Below are 24740 nucleotides of genomic sequence, written 5' to 3'. Positions count from 1 at the left end.
GGATGGTAGCTCTCCAGGAGCAGGTTTGGACACCCCTGTTCTGCAGGATCGGGTTTCAGAGCAGTTCACAATCAATAAATAATGCACACTTTATAGTGTTTATATTGTAATGTGTTGTAGATAATTGTAAGAGTGCATATTTTATCTTCCTCATCTTTATGAATGAGCAGCTGGTAGTAATGCAGCATTTCAAAATAAGAGTCATGGTGTATTGTAATTAAAAGTCCTGCATTTTGTGTAAAATCTGGTGTTTTTTCTTATTGGAATTTTGGTTATCTGGCATTTAATTTGCCCTGTCATAGGAAGGAATGACTAAAACATTGTTTAACACAGTTAATATTTATATTTTAGTAGAATCTGCACAGTATCTTTTTATTGCCTTTTTAAAACAATTATTATTGTATCAGCAAAATCCAGTACTGATCAAACTATAATTTGTATGTATTGATAAATTAGTATGTAAACCAATTTCAATACATATGTATATTTTGAATAAAACATGTCTTGAGTACCTGTTTTGCGTTTTTTCTTCTCATCCTGCACAGTTTGCAAAACACGGGTTGCTCACGGAACTAACTCTCATGAGGTAATACTCTTTTCTAACTCTGTTTTTGTGAAATGTGACCACATTTTTTTTTTTATCGGCCCCTATTGTGCTATTTTAAAAGTTCCTAATTTTGTGTTGGAGGTCTACATGCATACAAGGTCAAAAAACACTTAAGAACTGTTGACTGAAAAGTTATTTGGAGAGCCCAAAATGGTTGTTTCTATGGCATCACTGCAAAAAAAACCCCTTTGGAACCTTTATTTCTAAAGAGCGTATTTATCACTTTAAATAGATACGTTTTTGTTTCACTTTGTTCCTCTGCAGATGGCTATAATATTCAACGCCGAGGACCTAAAGGACGTGAAGCCACCGTGTGTCATTCAGAGTTTTATAAACCACAATGCTGTGCTCTATAAGGTGTTTGTGGTGGGCGAGTCGTACACTGTGGTGGAGAGACCATCACTCAAGAACTTCCCCTCTGGACCATCTGGTAAACCTTCAGCTCACACTTCAACTCTTTATAAATGTTATTTCCATGAAAGGCCACTCCTGCGATAGGGTTAGTGTTACAGCAGTTAAACCGTTCAGTTTGTTTAGGCATGATTTACGTTACAACATTCCCGCTGTATAACTCAGATGCCTTTGCATAGCTGACTTTGCAGTGGAAACAGTCGATTGTATTTTGCTCCTACCCTGTCAGCAAAAGTGCTTACTCAAGTCTGGTTTCCGCCACAGGCCGCTGTACAGGATGGTCCATTTGCATATGCCAATGTACTTGCAGTCCATGCAAACCAGTTATGGCTACTGGGAGGGCGACCTGTTAGGTTAATGCAAATTCATGAGGTCATGTCTGTGAATTCATGAAATCATGCTGAACTCCACATGCACACACATATGAAAATGCACTCGCATGTCATCGTGCCTTGCCTTCAAGCAGTATTCAAATAATAATAATAAAAAACCTGTTTAGAAGATTAAAACAAAGAAAAAGGGGTGGCACTGTGTTTCTAAACACAGATTAGTTTGTTAATGTTTTCTAAGAACGAAGGTGTAAAGAAAAACATTTAATTGAATTTCTTATGAGTTTGTAAAGTCCCTCGGCAGGAATTCAGGGATTGTGCCGCAGTACTATTCAGTTCTTTTAGGTTTTAGTGACCAAAACAATCGTATTTTGACATAAGAAACTACAACTATATGTGCAAAGCCAATGAGAATCCATAACGCATACATAATTCTAATTTTTTTCATATATATATATATATATATATATATTTCAACAGTTTCAACACCACTATTATATATATTATATCATACATATTTTCATGCTATAAGAGAATTTTTCAAATTAAATTAACTGTAAATATTAAGGTTTATATATACATGTTCTAGTTAAAATGTGTTTTAAAACATGGATTTCTGAAGCAACTAAGTTTAATCCATTTTAATGCCTTGTTTCCTTGGTTCTCTTTCTGGTCATTGTTCTATTCAGTGGCATAACAGCCATGTTTAGAAGATATACAGATAAAGAGAAATTTTCTTATGTTCAAAAAGATATTATCTTTGAGGATTAATAGATTGTGAATGTTTGGGGAGTTTTGATGTCTGCAGAAGGAAGGCTAAATGGTGGATTGCTGTCTCCCTTAATGAATTTCTTTACTGCCATTTGAGTGGGAAGTCATAAATCTCAGCATTCCCTTGGCACTAGATTTTTGTTTTTCCTCCTCCTCCTCCTCACTGTCTCTTTCTCTCCCTCTCTGCCTGGCACTCCTGAAGCCTTGAATTTCTCATCTGAACCGCAACTCTCTGCTGCTTTCTAGTGGCTTCCTGTGCACTTGCACTTTCACTTTTATTCGACTGACTTGCAGCTGACAGTGTTTGGATTGTTCACATGAATTTATTTGCTGTTGTTTTTTTTTGTTTTTTTTTATGCCTTTACAGACAGAAAAGCGATTTTCTTCAATAGCCACAATGTGTCCAAGCCAGAGTCGTCCTCTGACCTCACATCTGTAAGTGGCCATCCTGTATAAATTGCAGTTCTCGCTAGTCAACACACAGTGTTGTGTTCACTAAAACTTTTGGCAAAAGCTCTTTATTCACTTCACTTTTGTTTGTATTTTTGACAGAGAGATAATGTGGAAGGTGTTTCTCAGCCCCCGAATGATGACGTCATCCGGGAACTGTGTAAATCTCTACGGGAAGCTCTCGGGGTTTCGCTCTTCGGCATCGACGTCATTATTAACAACCAGACGGGCCAACACGCTATCATTGACATCAATGCATTCCCTGGTGTGTATCTGTCTATTCAAACATCCTGCTAACCACAAGACAACTCTCCCTTGCCAGATAGAGTCCAGAACTCCTGTAGAAGATTTAATAACTTTTTTATTTTGCACACATACATTACCGTGCAAACTTTTGGGTCAGTACGATTTTTTAATGTTTTTTAAAAAAAGTCTATTATGCTCGCCATTAAGAATGATGAAAAGAACAGCATTTATTTGAAATATAAAACTTTTGCAACATCATAAATGTCTTTACTGTCACTTTCGATCAATTGAATGAAAACTTTCTGAATAAAAGTATAATAATAATAATAATAATAATAATAATAATTTCTTTAAAAAAAAACCCAAAACAAAACTACTGACCCCAAACTTCTGTATGTTGTTTTGATAAGATGATGGTTGCTTGTGGTTCATTAGAATTTTTACAAAAATATGAAGATATTCATCTCCCAAAAATGAATCATTTTTATTTGTGACAATGTAATTGTCAATAGTTATATTTTATGTTTGTTTCATGTTTTTGAAATACATCAAAAAATGTTTTGCTTGTAAATTTAATACCATGATTCCTTAGATTTTGAATACATGTGAGTGTATATGTCTTATATTATAAATCGTATCTGTCTATATTCAACATATTTTTCAACATCAATTATTTTTTGAGTCATATCATGAAGTTTTATTGGGGTCATACAATTTGTATGAACTAATCTTACGTTTTGTGATTTTTCTTGTCACATCACAGCAAAATATCTTTCTACATGTTGGTTATACCACATTTGACAGGCAAGGTTTATTAAAATAATATTTAAAGTATAATATCAAATATGAATATTATATAAAGTAATAAAAATGTAAACTGAAACTGCATCACTATTTTTTTTTACTATTTTAGGAAATAATATTATTAACAACAACATTTTTATAAGATTTTATTTTTCTTCACTACGATATCCAGGCATGTTACTTTGACAGTTTTGGCTTCAAGCCCCCAAAACTTGGTAAAGATTTTGGCACTTGCTGTGTACACACACACACACACATACACACACACATACACAAATCATGGACATGATTCAAAAAGGTTAAATGGTCCTGAAAAAAATAATCACACTCAAAAATGACTGCATTGGTAATGAATGGAAAACAAATTTCATCTAGTGGAAAGGTTTGGTACTGCGCCCAAACAAAATCTTACTGAAAGCTCATAGTTTGAGATATCAACCTCAAATTTGGAACAGAACTTTAAATTTATGTTTAGATTTATGACTTTGATTTTCTTGCCATTTTAGAGTAAAACTTGTTTTGGAAAGTATGTATTTCATGTAAAAATTGAAAACAGTATTTTTTGTGCTTTTTTTCATAACAGTAAACTTAAACTTCTTTTACTTTGTTCATTTTTTAAAAACTCTTTTACTTCAGCAATATTCATGTGCCTTAAAATGTGTCCAGACTTAAGTCTGTGCTCCAAAGCATTCAATATTTTTGACTGTTTAAGATGGAAATTTCACAAAAAGTGGTTAACAGGTAATAAATGGATTATAATTACTGCATAAATATAATTTAATACCATAAAAAATACAAAATATTAAATAAAACACATTATTGAACTAAATTATAGTACATTCATTTTATTGAAATAAAAAATCATCATGTATCTCATGAAATACCATGTTCTCACTGACCAATTTGCACTCAAGAAACATCATGACCACAATTTGTTTTTACTCCTTTCAGGATATGAGGGCGTTCCTGAGTTCTTCACTGACCTCCTCAACCACATCATCAGTGTCCTCCAAGATCACTCCTCCAATGACCCCTCGGCCCCACCCCCTCCCAGCCAGCTGCCCGCTTTAGGCGCTGGAGAGCGCAACTGCGCCCCCTCCCAGGAGTGCTGCGGCATGCTGGGCAAGGAGTCGGACAGCAGCCCCTGGATCGTGGAGGGCGACGGTGGTCTGAAAGGCCCGCGTCAGAGACTGGGCTGCAACACGGCCATGTCCCCCAACTTCCAACAGCACTGCGTGTCCACGATAGCCACAAAAGCCTCGTCACAATGACTGCCGTCACCCTACTGTCCCACCCCTCCGCCATCCTTCCCTGAACAAATTGTGAAAACAGAGTGAATAATATACAATAACAATAATAACTACTATACTGATAAAATATATCTGTAATCAAAAATAAACTATATTGGGAATCATAATGATGTTGATAATGGGCATTTAATTCTATCTTCTATGCCTTTGCATACAGTTTTTTTCTAATAACTCAGTACTGTAATGTGAATGTTTGGGAAATCAACATAGATCAACATCTAAATCAGTTTAAATTTGAGTCACAGTGGATGTTAGTTAAGTGAACATACTAGGCATGTTAGATATTTAAGCTGGAAGACAGTTCTGAAGGTTTTCTTTTCTTGATTATGGAAAAGACTAACTGAAAACACAAAAACACCCAAATAATCTAACAACCAGGACACCTAAAATGTCTTTGTGCTCTGTATTTAGTGGCAATCCTATATTGTGATGATCCACAGTGTATATCTTTGTGCAACGTCTGCAAATCTGCTCCGTAAGCCAAATGACGGCCCAGCGTGCAGCTCATGCAGACCGTGTGCCACTGTGTTTGATCTTGTGACACTCCGTAATCTTTCCATTATGCTCCGAAAGACTTTCATCATCTTTCCATAAACATTGTGACACCTGACATTTTTCATGTGCATTTCAACGCATTATATCACGAGGTGTTATATGAAGTGGGAGAAAAATCGAATGATGAAGATCCAGGTGAACAGTGTCAAGTACCGTTAATGTTTTGATAGTTTTATGAAAGACCCCGAAGAGGCTAAAATTCAACTATTCTTTTAAAAATTCTTCTAAACTCTGTTGTTTGTCAGTGTCAAGTTTGGTTGGACGGTTGCAAGAGGATATATTGACATTCCCTGTATGTGTGTGTGTGTGTGAGAGATGTTTTTTTAGCAGGCGTTCCTTTAAAAGATCTAAAGTTTTGTACATGATTCAGTTTTGAAAGTCATTAATTTTCATGCTTCAGATTAGTACACACCCTTGAAATATTTGAACAAACTGTACAAGATGGATGTTCATGTATATGTTGTGAGTATTTTTTCTTGTTCTAATTGCAAGGAAGGACACATCTCTTCCACAAAGGGTTAAATTCTTGGTTACCATTCCTGGGTTAAAAGGAAAATTAACATAGATTTGTACAATTTTGTTCATATTCCTCCAAGTTATAAATGGAATAATTGCTAGCTTGTTTGAAAATCACTAATGAATACAAAGTATTTGTTTTATACATCATGTAGTTAGCAGAACGTTTCATTTTGTTGCTGATTTAAATCAGACTGTTTTGTGAACTGCCATGTGGTGTGTTCCAAAAATTGTTTAGCACTAATTAATGTCAATATATGTCATTAAAACCATCTGAACAATATTTACATTAATTAAAATGTAATAAAGCCAAAACGTGATTTGCAGCACTTGTTTGCATATGTAATGAAACCCTTAGACATCTCACAGCAGTTTTTTCGCAATTACAAAAATGATTTGTTAACAGTAGATTGGAAAAGTTCATCTTATGTGTATTCATGTTTATGAAAGAAATTTCGCCCACTTAGTGCCCATAAAGTGACTTGGATTACACCTACACATTTGAAGACCGACAGAAAACAGCTTGTTTTTGTTCACTGTGAAAGGAATGAATGTGTGGAGATATTTGACACAATGTCTTAATGTGGTAAACAAGAGCGGTGCAAATGGACTGCCGTCGTCAGCATCTGCTCCCATTCTGTTCAGTTTGTATAAAGTGAGCATTTAGTGCCACTCCATCGGCCCTTAGCACCTTATGTTAATGCTTTTCTTGTTCTGAAGGGGTCCATTTTTTAATGTTATATAACATTTAAGATTAATATTTTCATAGGTGTACCAAACTGTTTAAGGTCTTTTTCTATAATAACTCCCTTCATTGTTATGGAATTCAAATTAAATGGTCATTGTCATTTAAATGCAATTTTAAAGGTTGTGAGCCATGTTGACTTCAACAAGAATTAGTTTTTTTGTTTGTTTGTTTGTTTTGGACGTGTAGCCTCTTGCTTGCCATGGGTATTTATATCAAGAGATCTGGAATATGTTTATATGTCTAATGAGGAGTTGTTCAGATTAAGGTTGTGTTTTGTATAACCTAAAATGCTCCAGGTCTGAGTCCTATGAGAGGCAGAGAGAATGACAGCCTTCAACGCAGCTTTACCTTTTGTCTCTGTACTTTTACCTTCATTGTGCTATCAAATAGAAAAACTTCTCACCTACTAAATTTTCTGTCTCTTATCATTATTTATTGACATCCTCAAGGTTTCGGGTCTCATATAAGATTTCGAGCCCCCTTATTTACATATTCACTAGGGCCATAACCCATCAAGACCAGGGGTCAACATCTCTGGTTACTTCAGTGTCATAATTGACTTTCTGAGAGGGCCATTATATGCTATTCATGCATATCAGATGTGTCCATATGCTAGAAGTGACCAGTTAAGTTTTTAACACATTTACTCACTTTAAAGGGTTAGTTCACCTAAAAATGAATTTTCTGTCATTAATTACTCACCCTCATGTCGTTCCACACCCGTAAGACCTTCGTCTTCGAAACACAAATTAAGATATTTTTGATAAAATCCGATGGCTCAGTGAGGCCTTAATTGACGGCAAGATAATTAACACTTTCAAATGCCCAGAAAGGTACTAAAGACATATTTAAAACAGTTCATGTGACTACAGTGGTTCAACCTTTATGTTATGAAGCGACGAGAATACTTTTTGTGCACCAAAAAAATCAAAATAACGTCTTTTTTCAACAATATGATGAGCCATTTCAAAACACTAGGCTTGTTCGAGAAGCATCGTCGCTGGTCAGACTGATCGGCATATGTACCTCAAAGAACATCAAAGTACCACGAGAGCGATTCAAAAGCATAAAGCCCCGGGTATACTTCGGCCGTCCGCGTTCGTGCACCGTCCACATGACGTAATTTTCGTCATGCGGAGGGCTCGCGCCTGGCCGCACACCCCGTCCGCGTGCAGCCCAAATTTCGAGACCGCGCGGACGGTGCGCGTGCAACAGTGCACGCACAAGCAATAAAGAAGAGTCCAATAGGTGGCAATACGCACAGTACTGAGCACAGTGTGCAGTCAACGAAGAAGAGTGTGGAAAGAGCTTTTTAAAAACAACACGCTTGAAACAAAGAGAAACTTCTTCCAAGTCAAGTAAACTTAGAAGCATATCCTTCACCATCGTTTTAGATTCTTGTTCAGTGTATCTTCCAAACTATGTTGCAATGGTGTTTCTTCTCCGATCATGCCCAGGGAATGTTCCGTTGATGACACGACTCAGTGCTGCCCTCCGATGTCTGGTAGAGTATAGAAAAAAGTTGTACTGCGCAATGTTTCGAACTCAGTCATCCGCGGTTGAGTATACTTTGAAAGAGGCACGGACAGAACTCCGCGCACGACGTGTCCGGACGCGGAAAGTGAAGTATACCCGGGGCTTAAGGAGTCGTATGCTCTCCTGTCGCTCTCGCTGTACTTTGATGTCATACGCCGATCGGTCTGCGCAGCTCCGATGCATCTCGAACAAGCCTAACGCTTCATGAAGCTTCGAAGCTTTACGAATCTTTTGTTTCGAATCAGAGCGTATAACAAACTGCCAAAGTCACGTGATTTCAGTAAACAAGACTTCGTTACGTCATAAGTGTTTCGAAACGTTTAGAAATTTCAATGGTTCACGTGACACATGGCAGTTTGATACACGCTCGAACCACTGATTTGAAACAAAAGATTCTTAAAGCTTTGAAGCATCATGAAGCAGTGTTTTGAAATCGCCCATCACTAGATATTGTTGAATAAAGTCGTCGTTTTTTTGGCGCATAAAAAGTATTCTCGTCGCTTCATAACATTAAGGTTGAACCACTGTAGTCATATGAACTGTTGTAAATATGTCTTTAGTAGCTTTCTGGGCATCTGAAAGTGTTAATTATCTTGCTGTCAATGGAGGCCTCACTGAGCCATCGGATTTTATCAAAAATATCTTAATTTGTGTTCCGAAGATGAACGAAGGTCTTATGGGTGTGGAACGACATGAGGGTGAGTAATTAATGACAGAATTTTCATTTTTGGGTGAACTAGCCCTTTAATGTTGCTCCATACCTGTTTGAATTACTTTCTACCATGGAACACGTGCATAAAATGGATGCCAAGTCACGTCACCTTTGAAAAATGTGCCTGGTTACTAGTGTGCCTGGTAAAACTAAGGCCTGGTTTCACAGACATGTTCAACTAGGACATGTAAGTAGCTTTTATAAACATGCCTTAGAGAGAAAAAAAAAAAAACATTACTGGTGTTCATTTTGAGACAAAACAATGTCACTGACATATTTTAAGATATGTCAGTGCAAGTTGCTTTTGGTAAAAACCACTCAAACCTCCATTTTAGTCTGGGACAAGGCTTAAGCCTTGTCTGTGAAACCGGGGGTAAATTTATTTTAGCTAGTCTATTTGCCAAGACACATTTTCTTATTTTAATTTAGTTTAACTTGATGTACTAAAATTACTAAAACTGAAAAACTTTGCTGTCATCCCATATTAGAGGGTTACAAAATATCCAGTCACGTTTTTTTGTAAACTCATTAAGGTCAGTAAGAGTTCAGACCTTACAGAGTTAAACTAGTGTACTGTAGTAGGCCTACGACAAAAGCTATTAAACTGCCGTTTGTGCTAAATGAGCAGGCCATACACAGCTTAGACCCCTTCGCCATCCTTCTCCTGCTCGCCATTGGTCCACACATTTTAATTCAACTCATCCTGACGACGTGATTGGCCATAGTTTCTGTCAATCACTACCGCCGCTCGTGATTGGCCGGTCCCAGTTAACTAATGCGAAAAATCCATGTTCTCAGGTTTTGACATGTCATTAGAGCAAAGCCACCCTTCTGATCAGAAGTAGAGAGAGTAGCTTCATGCCTCGCACATGTCACAAGTAGTACACGCCAGACTCAAAACCGATTTACAGCGTCTGAAACAAAACAAAGCATTTGCCCTAACATTATGCAAACAGCCTAAAGTTGTGCACTTCACTTGAACTGAAATATGTCGTCGATTCGTTTGTCTTTGGCCGGACGAAGCTGCGCTGAAAGCGGACTGAGCGGATAAACGGGACTGAATGTGACGGCTCGTCGCGTCGGTGAATGAAGAAGCACCAGCCGTTCGCTTCTTAGCAAAACACGTCCGAACATGGCTGACAGAACAGCTCCGAACTGTCATCTGCGACTCGAGTGGGTTTACGGCTACCGGGGACACCAGTGCCGCAACAACCTGTACTACACGGCCGCCAAAGAGATCGTGTACTTCGTCGCCGGCGTCGGAGTTGTGTACAACACACGGGAACACAAGCAGAAATTTTATTTGGGACATAACGATGACATAATCAGGTAGGCACATTCACGTGGATGTTTTGAAGGAAATCCATACAAATGCACGCAAACTATCACACTTAAAGTAGTGAACTCAATGGTGCTAATGCATTCAAGCCAGTGTCAGGCTACTTGTATACGAGACGTTGCTGTATATTTAATTGCAAGAACGAGAAAGTGGAGAGAGATGGAGGTGGAGGTTGCTCCGCTGAGGCGCTGTCCAGCACGCCAGGCTGCTGAAGGTGATCTCCGTCACGCTAAGCGGTCGCCCGATCACCTTCACGAGGCTGGACAGCGCCTCAGAGGAGCAACTTACGAGACTTGCATTCTATCAACGCTATTTTTTATTTGTTGGTCTATGTACACATACGTCAGACAGGCGTACGTTGCGTCGCGTCTCACTGTTTTGTGGTAAGTTAAAAGTAGTTCAACTTTGAAAAACGCGTCTGGAGACATCCGCGTTCTCTATCATTCAGTTACTAGCTGTTTTTCAACGCGTCCTTTATGAACAGCCCTTTATAAATCGCGATAGGCTATTTTAAATTCTAAGGGTTCGGTCACATTTACAATTGTTAAGCGAATTTTCGCGAGTGAAATTCAGTCAGTTCAATAGGAATGGACGCCAATGGGAATTTCGCGCGAGGGTGAAAGATTTGCCCACGCAAATTTCGCAACGGTAGATTCGCCGCGTTGACCGACAGAAAGCTGCTTGGTTTGAAAGTGAGCTGTGCTTCATATATCGCTACACTATTGACAATATACTGACCTTTTTTGACCGTGAAATTTCGCTAATGTGACTGCATCTTAAAACGTAAAGAATCTCATTTTGTCCTAAAACATACACATTCTTCAAGCACAGTTCTGAGGGGGCTGTACTGAAGAGTTTGTGAACACACTACTTGAAATGAAATTGCCCCGCAGTTCCAAGAGTGATCATATTTGCTATAACAGCACTGTGCAGGTAGGGTGAAATGGAAATCCCGGAGTGGATCTTGAGGTGTGATTACAGAACACTGAGTTCTGTCACTCCGCTCCATTCATATACAAAGTGCCAGCTGGCTTTTACTCTGTACTTTGCCGTGCTTCTATTCTGATAAATTCACATTGTACAAAAATGTAATATTTTTATTTAAAAATTAAGCACGAAGGTCCACCCCTAACCACACACCTAAACTGTCACTGGGGCATAGCAGAACGTATAAAAATGTACAGATGAGATCATACTAATTCATACGAATTCGCCAAAATGTAAAATAGTTGCAATGAGATTGTGTTGTCTATTTGGTACACAACTGCTCATGTCAATTACTATTTATTTAATATCATTTTTTAACTGTAAACATAATAGCTCTATCTATCTATCTATCTATCTATCTATCTATGGACAAAGTGCAACCCAATATCTCACTGTTTAGCTTTGTAGGTTAGCTTTACTTCATTAGCTAATATAATATTATCCAATGATCTTGACAATTAATTGTCATGAAATGACCTCTATCTGAAGTCATGATATTGATGTATGTTCTCTTAAATTATATATGATGATCATCCAAGGTTTATCTGTGTTTAACCTTAACAGTAATTCAGTTATTTAGGGAGAGCTGTATTCATATGCATGTGAAGGTGCTTTCGGCTGATGGTGAAGACATTATAATTCAGTCACATGATCATCAAGGTTATGGCATCCTACAGGAGTGTATGTCTGTGTCTGTGGGTGTGTCTGTGTGTGTTGTACGTGTGTGGTGTTTTAGTGAGAGCTTGAGGGGGTGGCGTTCTGCTTCGCCGCCGGTCATCTGCCTCAATTCTCTATTATTAATTAGGTGACAGAGTAACTGACCTTGGCTGCCTTGCATTTGTTTGAATGTGTGAATGGCTGGTGAACACATCAGTGTGCAAGTGCTGCTATTTGTACATAGCATATTTATAAAAAAAAAAAATATGATCACATTACAGTGTTAGCAGGTGTATAAAATTGGTTCAAATACGAAATCCATGACTAGTTACATACATTAACTACCTCCTAGTATGTCTTCGGTGTGCATTTGTGTGTCAAATGTCTCATAGGGACCCATCCATCTCTGGTTACTTCAGTATCAGAATGTGACCCAATGCTTGACTTTCTGGGAGAGCCATTATATGCTATTCATGCATATCAGATGCGTCCATATGCCAGCGGTGCCCCATTATTAAGTTATCAGCACAGGTATCTAAATACATAGAAGTCATAAGTGATTCATATGCCAAGCATACAATACAGAACCAAAGGATTATTCATACATTCAATACAAGACAAATGAATAAACAAAGACTAAGAGAAAGATATTGAACAAGGGAGATGTTTTAACATTTTACCTCCGCCAAAAGCAGCAATAACTCTATAATGATACCACTTACTCTGTTCCAGTGAAGAAAATGAATAAGGTGAAGAAGGGAATTACTTTGAAAAAATACAATTTAGAAATATGAAACTTCTACAGTGTGAAGCCTGTAAGGAATATATTCTGGTCATACAGTATTTCATCACCAAAATCAAAAGGAAAAAAGAAAAGACAGTATATTATGCATAAAGAAAAGGACCATATTTTTGTATTATGATATTATTTTCATAATAATTCAGCACATTCTTCAATTTTTTAAGACTCTGATGCATCCTGATGTTTTACTTTTGAGTTTCCTTGTATTTTTTTTTATTGGAACACACATTTCATAAAAATTAAAATCAAACATTAAAATACTAAATATAAAAAAATAATGACAATTTTCAAAGTTGTATATTAATTATTGTACATTATTTGTACTTTGTTGTTCTGAGTTTTAATAAAAAAACAACATTTCCCCATTTAAGGTGTTCCTATTCATTATGATTACTATATTTTAATTAACATGACGATCTAATGTGAATCATCCTGTTTCATCCAGACACAGTAAGTCTTCCAATATTCTGAGATGAAAAAAAAAACACCTCAAATAATGTTTCCAAGTAGAAATATACATCATTCAAATGCAGATCAAATACAGGTATTTCTTGTAGTGGCTGGTCTGAGTTGCTGTTGACATGGGATCGGTAGTTGATGGTGGAGTTGGTTTGTATCCTTTGTTATTCGCCCTTGAGTAGAATGCTCAGTGGGAGGTGGAGGATGGAGCCCAGAGCTGAGCTACAGATGTTGAACAGCAGCTTGTGTGTGTGTGTGTGTGTGTGTGAGAGAGAGAGAATGAGAGACCCTCTCATACCTAACAGACGTGATTCTGTTTATATCGTACTGTGAGTTGGTCTGAATCAACTCCATTAAGCAAGCTGTGTGATCATGCTGTGCTGTGCCAAAAACTGCTGATATATGTCCCCATTCTTTGTAAACGTTACATGACAACACTCACCCAGCTAAGCACTAACATAAATGCATATAATATTGAACTGTGAGCTGAAATGAGCATATCTCCTTATGCCCATATGTTAATATGCAGAATGTCCTTGATATAGGGCAAGATATATTGTGGTGACAATATAAAGTGTGTATCGAGTACATTGTGTGTTGTGGGATGTAAATATATCCATGCAGTGCAGGACTGCTTGTTCTTGACACGCTAGAGCAGTAAAAATGTATGCATGAATGAGAAAAATAAATGCTCGAGATGTGCTTGATGTTGAAGAGGTATTAAGGGAGGATCACATTACATTTACTGTTGTTTGGTAAATTTTTGCAGGAGAAATCCAATCATTTTATTTGGAATCTATGTGATTTTGAATTTTGCATAAGGGCAAATGATTTCCCCCTGCAGATTTCTCCACGTCGTGTTGACCAACAGAAAACTGCTTGGTTTGACTTCATGCAATATTGAATTCAGTTCTGTTTTGCAGCTTATTACACTTGAATGATCAAATATACAAATATACATTTTTTGTCAAAATGCCTATCTTGGCAAGTATTCACATAAGTACAGTTGGTTATGTCTTAAACAGTGAACATAACAGTTGGGAAATAAATCAAATGTGTGTCAATATATTGGATCAGTGCATTAGGTCTTACAGTGACAGCAGCGTAATGTATCTTATAATGTTATTATGAAAGTAAAAATAACTTGTATTGTAAAATAAGAGTTTAGTCATATGTGAAGACACTCGTGTGCGCAGGTTGCGGGAGAATAAAATGATTTGGGGGACTCTTGCAAAAATAAAATATCTAAAAAAAAAAAAAAATTGTTATTCAACTGTAGCACAAAAGTACAGGTGCAAGCATAGGCAGAGTGTGTGTAAAGGCCCCTGATATACTCACTGCGAAGTTCTTTTTCATTCTTTGCTTAGGGTTAAAAAGAAGTTAGAAAAATACATGAGTAGTGATATACTGTTAGTGAACATCCGACGCCACCCACGCTGCTGAAAGCGACATTTAGATGAATATGTAAATATGTGCTGCACGCTTCCCTCTCTCAATAAACACAACAAAAATGAGAAAACAGCAAGCAGTTTTTAAAGAAAGCATAAGAAAAGCATCTGAACACTACAGTAAACTCACATCACATTTATTTATTTAGCACTTTGTACAATAGATTGCTTAAAAGCATGCAGCTTTATAGTATTAAACATGAAAAACTGTCAGTGTCTCGTTTAATCAGAAGTACAACTTCATTTTCTACTGTAAAGCGGCTCTCCAGTGTGTTTATTTTTTTACCCGCGGATGTCTGACCTTGACAGACTCAATAGAAGAAATGAACCAGAGAAGAGTTCCGCGTGAAAGAAGGTGGAGCCTCCGTGCACACCTACCTATTACGTTTTCGCCACTGACCAATGGTAGTACGAAGGTGTTTACCAGCCGAAGCAAACTTTTCCGGAAAGTTCTCATTGGCAAGCCGTTTCGAACTCCCGAAACGAACATAAAAAAATGAACGTTGTATTGCCCTGATTTTGTTCGAAATGGCATCATATCAGTTCATTCTTCGATTTCACTTGAAGTATATTGGGGCCTTAAGGCTGGGCAAGGCTTTGCCATCTACTGCCTTCTGCTGCTTCTGATTGCTTTTAGAGGGAAAAGCTGCCCATAACCGCTGGTCTATGATCAGTTTTCTCTGTAATAGTAACATATTGCGAAACAGATTTGGCAAGCAGTCCAGTGCCTAGGCGTTCTGGAGAGAGTCAAGGTTTCTATTTACAACGTGTATTTACAGCACTGAGCAATGAAGCCAATCACAAATATATCTGTTGATTTCTGGAATTCAATGGCCCTTCAGTGTTTTAAGTTCCACTCACCGCTCAAAACGCTCAAGTTTTTGTTCAGTGTGGAGTTCTGCACACTCGTGAATCACTTTATTATAACAAACGCAGTGTAGACACGATGTAAATAAATAATTTATTGCGCAGTGTAGACAGCCTCATTGATTATAATGAAACTAAAATGAGTGACAGCTTTTCTGTGATTATAAAGAGAGTGCTCTTCCCACACTTTCTGCCATGCTAAATCATGCATGCAGTAGCCTATGCTTGCTTTTCTCTTAAAGTCCCCCTGAAAGTTTTTTAGCTTTTAGTATGAATATGTTAGCCTTAAAGTTCTGAATAAGCTGGTGTGTTCCAAAACAATGACAAAATTCGCATTTAGGAGATATAAGCATTCAAAACTTACAGTCTCTCACCTCCGCTAAAATGGATCACGGATTTTCATGACATCACAGCGCACTTCAGCTTCTCGTCAAATCTTTGGTCCAATCAAATGCTCTCTAGAATCTGAAGTCCCGCCTCCTCCTACACTTACAGACGCTGAAGCTGACATCGGTCATTTACTCACACATTTACTTGTTTCTACATGGTGAATGGCACATAGTGCACTATATAGAGAATAGGGAACGATTCAGACAATGTAAATATGCTTTCCTTTGACGCGAATGAAGTCCGTTTTCACGTTGGTGTCACATGAACTGCCGCAACGCGAGCACAGTCTGCTCTGGTCCAGAGACACGAGAGCACAGAGCGGATCATATTCGCGAGTCGGCTCAGACCACAAAAGGTATCGGACCCATTTGAATTCTGCACAGAATGCTGTATTTTAAAGCGATATAAAGGACATTAGGAGGAGAAACGGTTAGAGATTAGAAGGAAACACTCTTCAGTGGGCCTTCAAACGCTCTTCAGTGGGCATTTAAAATTAACAGTGGTTTGTGAATGTAGATGCTTTAATAACAAATAATTTACTGGGAGTGTTTATGCTGGGATGTGTAGGTTGTGGCGGGGGGGGGGGGGGGGGGGGGCATCATACATTTTTGTGGGAGTGGGACTGAAAAATCTGTCCTGTGCAGGTCTCTTCTTAGAAGGATACAAAGGATAGTCATATGAGTTTGAAACAACATTAGCGTGAGTAAATTATAGCAGAATTTGTATGGCTTAAAACAATGATTTAAAACATTTATACCTTAGATTCCAAAACAGCACATGATATGATAGCTTAGTGTAACCTCATCCGATATGCATTAAAATAACGTTTTTAGCCCAGAAATGTCCTCGTGTGAGCATACATACAGACAGGTGCATGTTGGTCATGCTCCTGAGGCCGTATGCTCTCAGACAATTGTTTGTTTACAACAGGTGTTCAAAAAAATTAATAGGGGCAGATAGAGACACCCTTTTCTCATGTGACTGGATAGTGAGTGTCTATCAAGTAGATTTCTCTGTTGTAAATTTTTGCGTGCATGTCCCTTTAAAAGGTTCATGTGCTGGATATTTTGGAGGTTGAATACCACAAAAGAGGTTCTTTCCTTATTAAGATGAGGATTTGTTGACTTCAGCAACATTTGCAAAGCCACGTATGAGTGTGTGTGACTGACTGACTTGATTGCTCATGTGAGGGGGAGGGGTGGACATTGTGTCGCGTTTAAACCATGTGATCTTATCAGATGGAAGCTCTCTCCCTCTCTCTCGGTCATGCTCGAGTCCATCTGTAAGCCATGTGCACTCATATGCACTCATTTCTAATGTAATCCTTAATCTGCACTGCCTCCTGATGCTCTTACTCTAATAGTATCAATGAGTCTAACTGTTTGAAAGTGTGTACTGGTGTGCGGCGCTGTGTGTTTGTGGTCTGGGCTGTCAGTTTTAGCACAGATCATGTGCGCACAATGCACGAATGCCTGTCAAGGGTTTGGGTTAGATTGTGATCCCTGTGTGTATATGTGTTAAAAATTGAAGCTTCAGTTGCCACTGAGATTAAATGCAGGGGTTTTATACCTTCTATATAAGCCCCTCTGGGTGCAGTCCGCTTGTTAGCTTTTTGTCAACGGCCTTGGCAGCTCTCCACCTAACGTGATTGAACTATTGCTTTGTGGGCTTACAGAGTAAAACCTCCTCTAGAGGCAGAAATCACTGCCCACTGAATACTGTCAGTTGTGAGGCTCTTGTATAGTAGGAATGTGAATCAGTGAAATAGTGGTATTTCTGTCACTTGTTTTAGCATGTTTTGCCAGGATTGATCCTTAAGTAGAAAAATCACCACTGATGGTTTTAAGCTAGAGATGTTATTGTTTATTTCGCTTGAAAATGAAAGCAGATCATAAGCTTGGGCAGACAAAATGTTTCTAGTCTCAATGTACATGTTATTCCAAAGAAAAAAAAATTGGCAAAAATTCATATAATGTAATCAAATATAAATGTAATTAATGTAACAATTTTCTCTGCCTCTAAAACAACTTTCCTTCTTGAATGATATCACCAAGAACTCTTATATTTTTAGCTCCTCCTCTCAACCACCTGGGTCCTTTCTAGTTTTCTCGATCTAATCAATTCCTAATGGATGCAATAAAGTCTCGTTCTTCTTTTTACTATATTTTGATCAAGTAAATGCAGGCTGAGTGAGCATAAGATATTCTTTCAAAACTGACCCCAAACTTTTAAATGATAAGGTGTATAAATATCATATGTAACAAATGCTTGTTTTACAGCCTGATTATCTTTTTATGAGATTTGTAGATCTTAAAAAAGAAATTCATGCGCTATTATTGAATGAGTTTTTGTGTGTGTCAGGATGAGTCCACACTTACATTATGTTTGGGCATAATAAGCATGCTGCATATATGTTGACAAGATGCAGTCATGCGTACTTGAGGCCATTAGAATGATGCTAATGCTGGGAGACAGGGGTCCTGTGCCTACCGGTTTCACAGCGATCAGCGAGGCTTCCCTCTTCCCAGCAATGGACCGCCCCTCTGGCAGGGAATCCCCACCCCTTCTATAGTAGTTCCAGTGAACGCTACAATCACCCTCTCATTCATTATCCCAAAGCGGCTTATCTGACACATCTACACACATCAAACAGCCTGACATACTAACACACACCAGCACATGGTGTGTTTTGTGTGTCAGTGTAAACGTCCTCACTTTGCAGAGAGCGTTTTCATTGAGCGTTTTGAGACTGGGAAAGGCATCCCTTTGTGTGCCCATTAGCCCATGATCCATTGCAGGAGGGTTTCTATGCAGTCAGCTAAAATTAATTTATTCCATGAACAAAAATTTCCTACAACAGGAGGGTTACCAGAAAAATAGTCTCAGCCTCAGATGTCATGCCCACGGTCTGTTGGCTGAAACACTCAAGGAGATTCGAAATCATCATCTGTTTGAATTCTATATGATTTTCGGAAGACGTGTGTATCACATTCTTTAATGGTCTGGAAGCAAAGTTGGCGTGATGCCAAACCCCCTCATGGAAAAAGAAATCCGTTGTGTTTACAACTGTGAAAATGAGTGCTTATCAGGATCAACTAAATGCTGGATTTTTAAAAGTATGTGAAGTATGTGACGTTCACAGCATAGATTTTTACAAAGTTTTACACGGTGGTCTGTTATTATAGGGACATTAACATTGCTGCATTTAACTCAACTTTTAGACATACACTCAAACTTCCCTAAGTTCTTCCCCTCGGGGAATCCCCGCCGCCATTTTGAAGTGCGTTCAACTTCATCAAGTGAGCGAGGGAAGTTTATTTGGACAGACCATCGACCCATCGATTTTGACTGAGGGAATGAGTATGCTTAATATGTATACTTCAGGCAGATTTTGACATTTAACCACTGATTGTTATAGTTTGTTATCATTTTCGTTTGTGTAATTTTTTTTATATTTTCTCCAACAGCCCAAACATACAGGCCTATAGAATGGTGCGTAAAACAAATTCATAAGGAAAAAACTAAATAATAAATCACCTCCATATCGGATTCCAAGTGATCAAGGGCTTAGGGCATTTCATTTAAACACATTACAAGAGTTCCTCCAGTAGTGGGCACTTGTGCAACGTAAGCAATGACATACATCTGAGTGAATGAGAGGAAAATGCATAAAAAATCACATAAAAAATGTAGCATTCATTCATGTAGTATTCATCTGGTCATGTGATCTCAACATGGCAGCCTCCATGAGGGGTAAAATAAAACTAAAATAAAACAGCTTTTATTAGGCTACTGACATGCCTGGAGTCTTCATCTTATGCGAGTGAAAAATTATTTTAAACATTTTTCAATAGTAACATCAATGAGAAAAAGAAAATGTGGGCAATAGAGTGCAGTTTTAAGAAGCATTTTATTAACTAGTCCTGACACAGTGTGCAATTGTAAGTAGCCTGAAGTAAAGTGAGGCACATTAATGAATAATATTGAACATTAATATTCATTTCACATTGAAAATTCACTTAGGGAAGGAAGTCAGAGCATTCCCGGTGCTTTAAAACCAGAAAGGGACAAGGGAGCTTGTCCCTTGTCTTGTTATATATATATTAGGACTATCAAGCGATTAAAATTTTTAATCTAATTAATTACACAATGTGGCAATTAATTAATCTAATTAATCGCACATCAAGTTTGGCTGAGACATTAACTCTAAAAGATAATTTAAAGTCATTATTGTGTTAAATGAGAAAAGCATCAAATAGACATTACAAAAATTAGCTTTAGAAAAAAATATTTTATTTTATACAACATAGAATTTATTACACATAAAGTTCTAAGCTACAACGACCATGAGGGTGAGTAAATGATAACAGAATTTTAATTTTTGGGTGAACTAAACCTTTAATTTTTTTATTAATATTGAAAACTGAAATATTTTCATTGACAAAATTGAGCAAAAACAGACAATATTGTGTCTAAAATATGATGCAATATTAACTTATTTATTGAACTGTTGTATAAAATCAATATCACATTTGCATTTGTGTTATTGGAGATAAAATCATCACTCTTATGATATTGCACTCGTTACTCGTGTGATATTGCTATATCACATATATCATGATAAATTTGAGACCAAAAATCATACAGGGGCATTTTTGCCCTGATACCTTACATTTTAGGGGCATTCTATAGGCTCCTTTTGTAGTCACAATCTGTGATTTCTAAAGAAAAACATTTTCAGCCTACTATCAAGTGGAAATGCACATTTGTACAAGCCAGGGGGCCGCATGACAGGAAAACGTGGCCCAGAAATTCAAACAAATGCAGCTCTTCAGCGGTGGATCATTCTGTCCGCGTGGTCTGTCTCCATTGGATTATATTTCTAATGTCTGATCCTATTGTAGCCCATTTTTATCTCTTAATTTTTATAGCAGGGCAAAATTCTGCTGCATTAGGAAACACTGAGAGATTAAACATCAGACTTCATCAGCTCGATCATATGACACAACCAAGGTAAACCAAGGTTACTTAAGATTTTTAAACGTATTGCATCATATCTAACAATGTTTTGTCACAAAGCATTTCAGTTATTTTGTTTAATTTAACAACACTTACAGCTGTGACACCTGTTTGTATCTTGCACACATGGACATTTGGGCTTTTTTGCAGACAGGTGCTGAGCATGAAGTGTTATTGGTTGTCGGGATTTAGCTTGCTCTATAGAAGCCAAGGCAAGCAAGATAAATACTGACTTTTGGAAATGTGCTAATCCTCTCCTTCCTGGTAATCCACAACAAGGGCAAGCAAGGTGACTGCTGCAGTAGCTGCTATGACCTGATTTGGACACCATCCAGAATATGTGCGTGTGTGCGGGTCACACAGATGTGACGCAATGAACCCAAATGTGACGTACCATCCTGCCAGCCAGTCTTATTTTAGTATTATTTGTATACTATTATAATTTTTATTATTATTTTGACTTAGCTTTTATTTCTGTATATTCTGTTTTTATTTTAATTTTTTGTATTTTTTATGTGCTTATGTCATTTTTATTATTATCTTTAAATATTACTATTTAGGTTTAATTTATTCTACTTCAGCTTTAGTTTTAGTTCAATTTTACTATTTCCTGCTAATAACATTGGTGCTTCTACTTCTTATTTCTAATGCTAGTAATTTTAATTAATCATTTATTAATTATTTTGTCATTTTATTAATTATTTTTGTCATTTAATATTAATTCTAATATTTATAAGTAATTTTTAGTATTTTAGTATAATGTTATTTCATCATTTTAAGTTAATTGCCAATTTTCATTTAGTTTAAGTTTTTCATCTAATATTTTATTTTATTTTATTTTATCTTATTTTATTAACAATGACAACACTGCTTGCCATCTCAGACCTGCAATTAAGATCACATAAAAATTAAGCTGATTGTAAAACAAAAACTGACAATGCAAAAAGTAAAACGATTTGACTGATCAGAAATTTATTCTGCATTTCAACAGGGTGGAGCTATTTTTAATTTGACACAAATAAAAATATCTGATGGATGGAAGTTCAATATGTCTGCTTTGCCAATGTTTTGTCAACTGAATAATCGACAGACAGATACACAACAATTTGACATTGAATGGACTGCACTTTCAATACCTCACAGTCTTGTTTTCATTCATGTCAAATAAACCGCAGCTTCTACTTTGACTAAGGTCTATAAAATTTGTTTTATTTGAGCATTTGACCTAATAAATACCTTAGGCTTCCTCTTAGGCTGACTGTTGACCTTTTGTGGTTTGTTGATTGACTGAATCTACAAGCTGAACTTTTGTTTTGTCTTTGAATGAACTGATTTAATGAGCGCAGATTCTCTTCTATGTTGACGTATTCATATTGAAGCTGGACATTGGGGCAGAATATTTTTGAATAGCTAGTAGCCATAGTGTTGATGTGACAAAACCACATTTGATAGCTTGTAAAGCAATGAGGACACTTGAATAAATTTCAGCCTTTTTCTTTGCAGCCAATTGATTGGGGAAAGAAATAAATTTTAGACTCACTCATGAAACCATGTTTTGCTGCTTACTATAGCTAGTCATTGCAAAGAGGTCTAAAATACGTGGAGAGAGATATTAATTCCCATTCATCTCAATATCAGTTTCTCAGCTGGCGCATCAAAGACAGCAGACAGGGAAATATTCACTTCTTCAATTTCTTTTTTTATATTTACCATGTTGTGATACTCATAAATTCATAATAAGGCATGTAGGCTAATGTTATGTTAATGGGAATAAACAATATATTTACTGATGTCTATTCAATGATTTACTCATCTGCCATAATGTCATTGAATTACTTTAATTTGGAGTTTTTTTCTTAGTAATTATTGATATACAATATTGTTCAAAAGATTGGGATCAGTAAGTTTTTTTTTTTTTTTTTTGATAAAATTAATACTCTTATTCAAAAAATGCATGTTAAATTGTTATCCAATTATGTGCAGTTCTTTCTATAAATGAATACAATGACATTTTTAAATCGTTTGATTTTTTTGCTCTGGCACTGAACAGCAGCTTAGAAAACACTGGATTGTTGCATGCATCTACTGCTTCATTAACAGCGTTGCTCTATTAAACAGACCTTGTATGTGAACTGATCTCTATCAGGTGGCACAGCAGACTCCAGCTGTCCAACTTTACATTTCACTTCCCACTCCTCTTGTTCCCATGGCAAGCTTCTGTTTGTCACCCTAAAGCTCTTTGCCTTTAGTTTTCATATTTTCTGCAGCTAAACGCTTCCACCCACCTGCCCACCTAAGTAGTCATTCAGCCCTTTAGCAAGAGACTGCTTGCAGTATATCTGTCCAGCAGCCCTGCAGTCCTGCACCGCTGGCCTGTCCACCCACTAAAGGCCTCCATCGGACCCATTAGCTAATAGGCTGGGCTAGCGGTGGGCTGTACATCACAGGAACTGCGCAGTGACAACACTCCACTTACTAAACGAGCTCATTAGCTAATAGAAAGGTAATGTAAAAGAAAGAGGACAGAGAGGGAGAGTGTTATAGTGCAAAACAAGAAAAGAGATTTTGATGGACTGTTGAATGTAGCCAATAAATTAAAGAGGTTATCTGAGGGCACTTGGCCTTTGTATATGTATTTTTACTCATATCTAGATCACTGGGAGGCAGATTTAATATTCAGCCACATGAAGAGTGGGTTACATGTCAAATCACCTTCCTGACTAAAGCTGAAATTCACTATGAAATCAAAATTTGCCCTTTTACTTATCGTAATTAATGGGATAGTTCAACCAAAAATGAAAATTCTGTCATCATTTACTCACCCTCATGTCGTTCCACACCCGTAAGACCTTCGTTCATCTTCGGAACACAAATTAAGAAATTCTTGATGAAATCCGATGGCTCAGTGAGGCCTTTATTGCCAGCAAGATAATTTACACTTTCAAATGCCCAAAAATCTACTGAAGACATATTTAAAAAAGTTCATGTGACTACAGTGGTTCAACCTTAATGTTATGAAGCAACGAGAATACTTTTTGTGCACCAAAAAAAAAAAAAAAAGACTTTATTCAACAATATCTAGTGATGGGCGATTTCAAAACACGAATCAGTGGTTCGGAGTGTGAAAGTCATGTGATTTCAGTAAACGAGGCTTCGTTACGTCATAAGTGTTTCGAAATTTCAGTGGTTCACCACTGGGGGGCTTGGCATTGGTAGTTTGATACACGCTCCAAACCACTGATTCGAAACAAAAGATTCATAAAGCTTCGAAGCTTCATGAAGCAGTGTTTTGAAATCGCCCATCACTAGATATTGTTGAATAAAGGCGTTATTTTTTTTTTTTTTTGGTGCACAGAAAGTATTCTCGTCGCTTCATAACATTAAGGTTGAACCACTGTAGTCACATGAACAGTTTTCAATATGTCTTTAGTAACTTTCTGGGCATCTGAAAGTTTTAATTGTCTTGCTGGCAATGAAGGCCTCACTGAGCCATCGGATTTCATCAAAAATATCTTAATTTGCGTGCCGAAGATGAACGAAGGTCTTACGAGTGTGGAACGACATGAGGGTGAGTAATTAATGACAGAAATTTCATTTTTGGGTGAACTAACCCTTTCATTTCTTTGTTTTGCTTAACACAAAGGAAACTATTTGGAAGAATGTCAGTCAAAAAATCGCTCCAAGATAATTTTCTTGAAATTTTGAGAGCAAAAAAACATTGTTTTTTTTTTTTCCAACAACATAACTGCAGTGCGTGTTTAGAATATAGTTATCTTT

General features: G+C 37.2%; 2 protein-coding genes across 3 annotated transcripts in view; both read left to right on the top strand.

The window, feature by feature from the left end:
- The window catches only part of itpk1b (inositol-tetrakisphosphate 1-kinase b), a 49136-nt gene extending 42811 nt beyond the window's left edge, over window positions 1–6325 (top strand). For both annotated transcript variants that reach the window (XM_051869049.1, XM_051869050.1), the window contains 5 exons: window positions 546–586; window positions 872–1037; window positions 2486–2553; window positions 2671–2833; window positions 4570–6325. In XM_051869049.1, the coding sequence (XP_051725009.1) occupies window positions 546–586; window positions 872–1037; window positions 2486–2553; window positions 2671–2833; window positions 4570–4889 (758 nt within the window). In that variant the 3' untranslated portion in view covers window positions 4890–6325. The remainder of the gene's footprint in view (window positions 1–545; window positions 587–871; window positions 1038–2485; window positions 2554–2670; window positions 2834–4569) is intronic.
- Window positions 6326–9796: 3471 nt separating this feature from the next.
- The window catches only part of eml5 (EMAP like 5), an 84300-nt gene continuing 69356 nt past the window's right edge, over window positions 9797–24740 (top strand). The window contains exon 1 of the mRNA XM_051869047.1: window positions 9797–10324. Within this exon, the coding sequence (XP_051725007.1) occupies window positions 10128–10324 (197 nt within the window). The 5' untranslated portion in view covers window positions 9797–10127. The remainder of the gene's footprint in view (window positions 10325–24740) is intronic.

The sequence above is a fragment of the Ctenopharyngodon idella genome, chromosome 17, assembly GCF_019924925.1.
Source record: "Ctenopharyngodon idella isolate HZGC_01 chromosome 17, HZGC01, whole genome shotgun sequence".
Lineage (NCBI taxonomy): Eukaryota > Metazoa > Chordata > Actinopteri > Cypriniformes > Xenocyprididae > Ctenopharyngodon > Ctenopharyngodon idella.
Note: the sequence above shows the minus strand (reverse complement) of the source record. Positions and strands in the feature narration are given on the sequence as shown.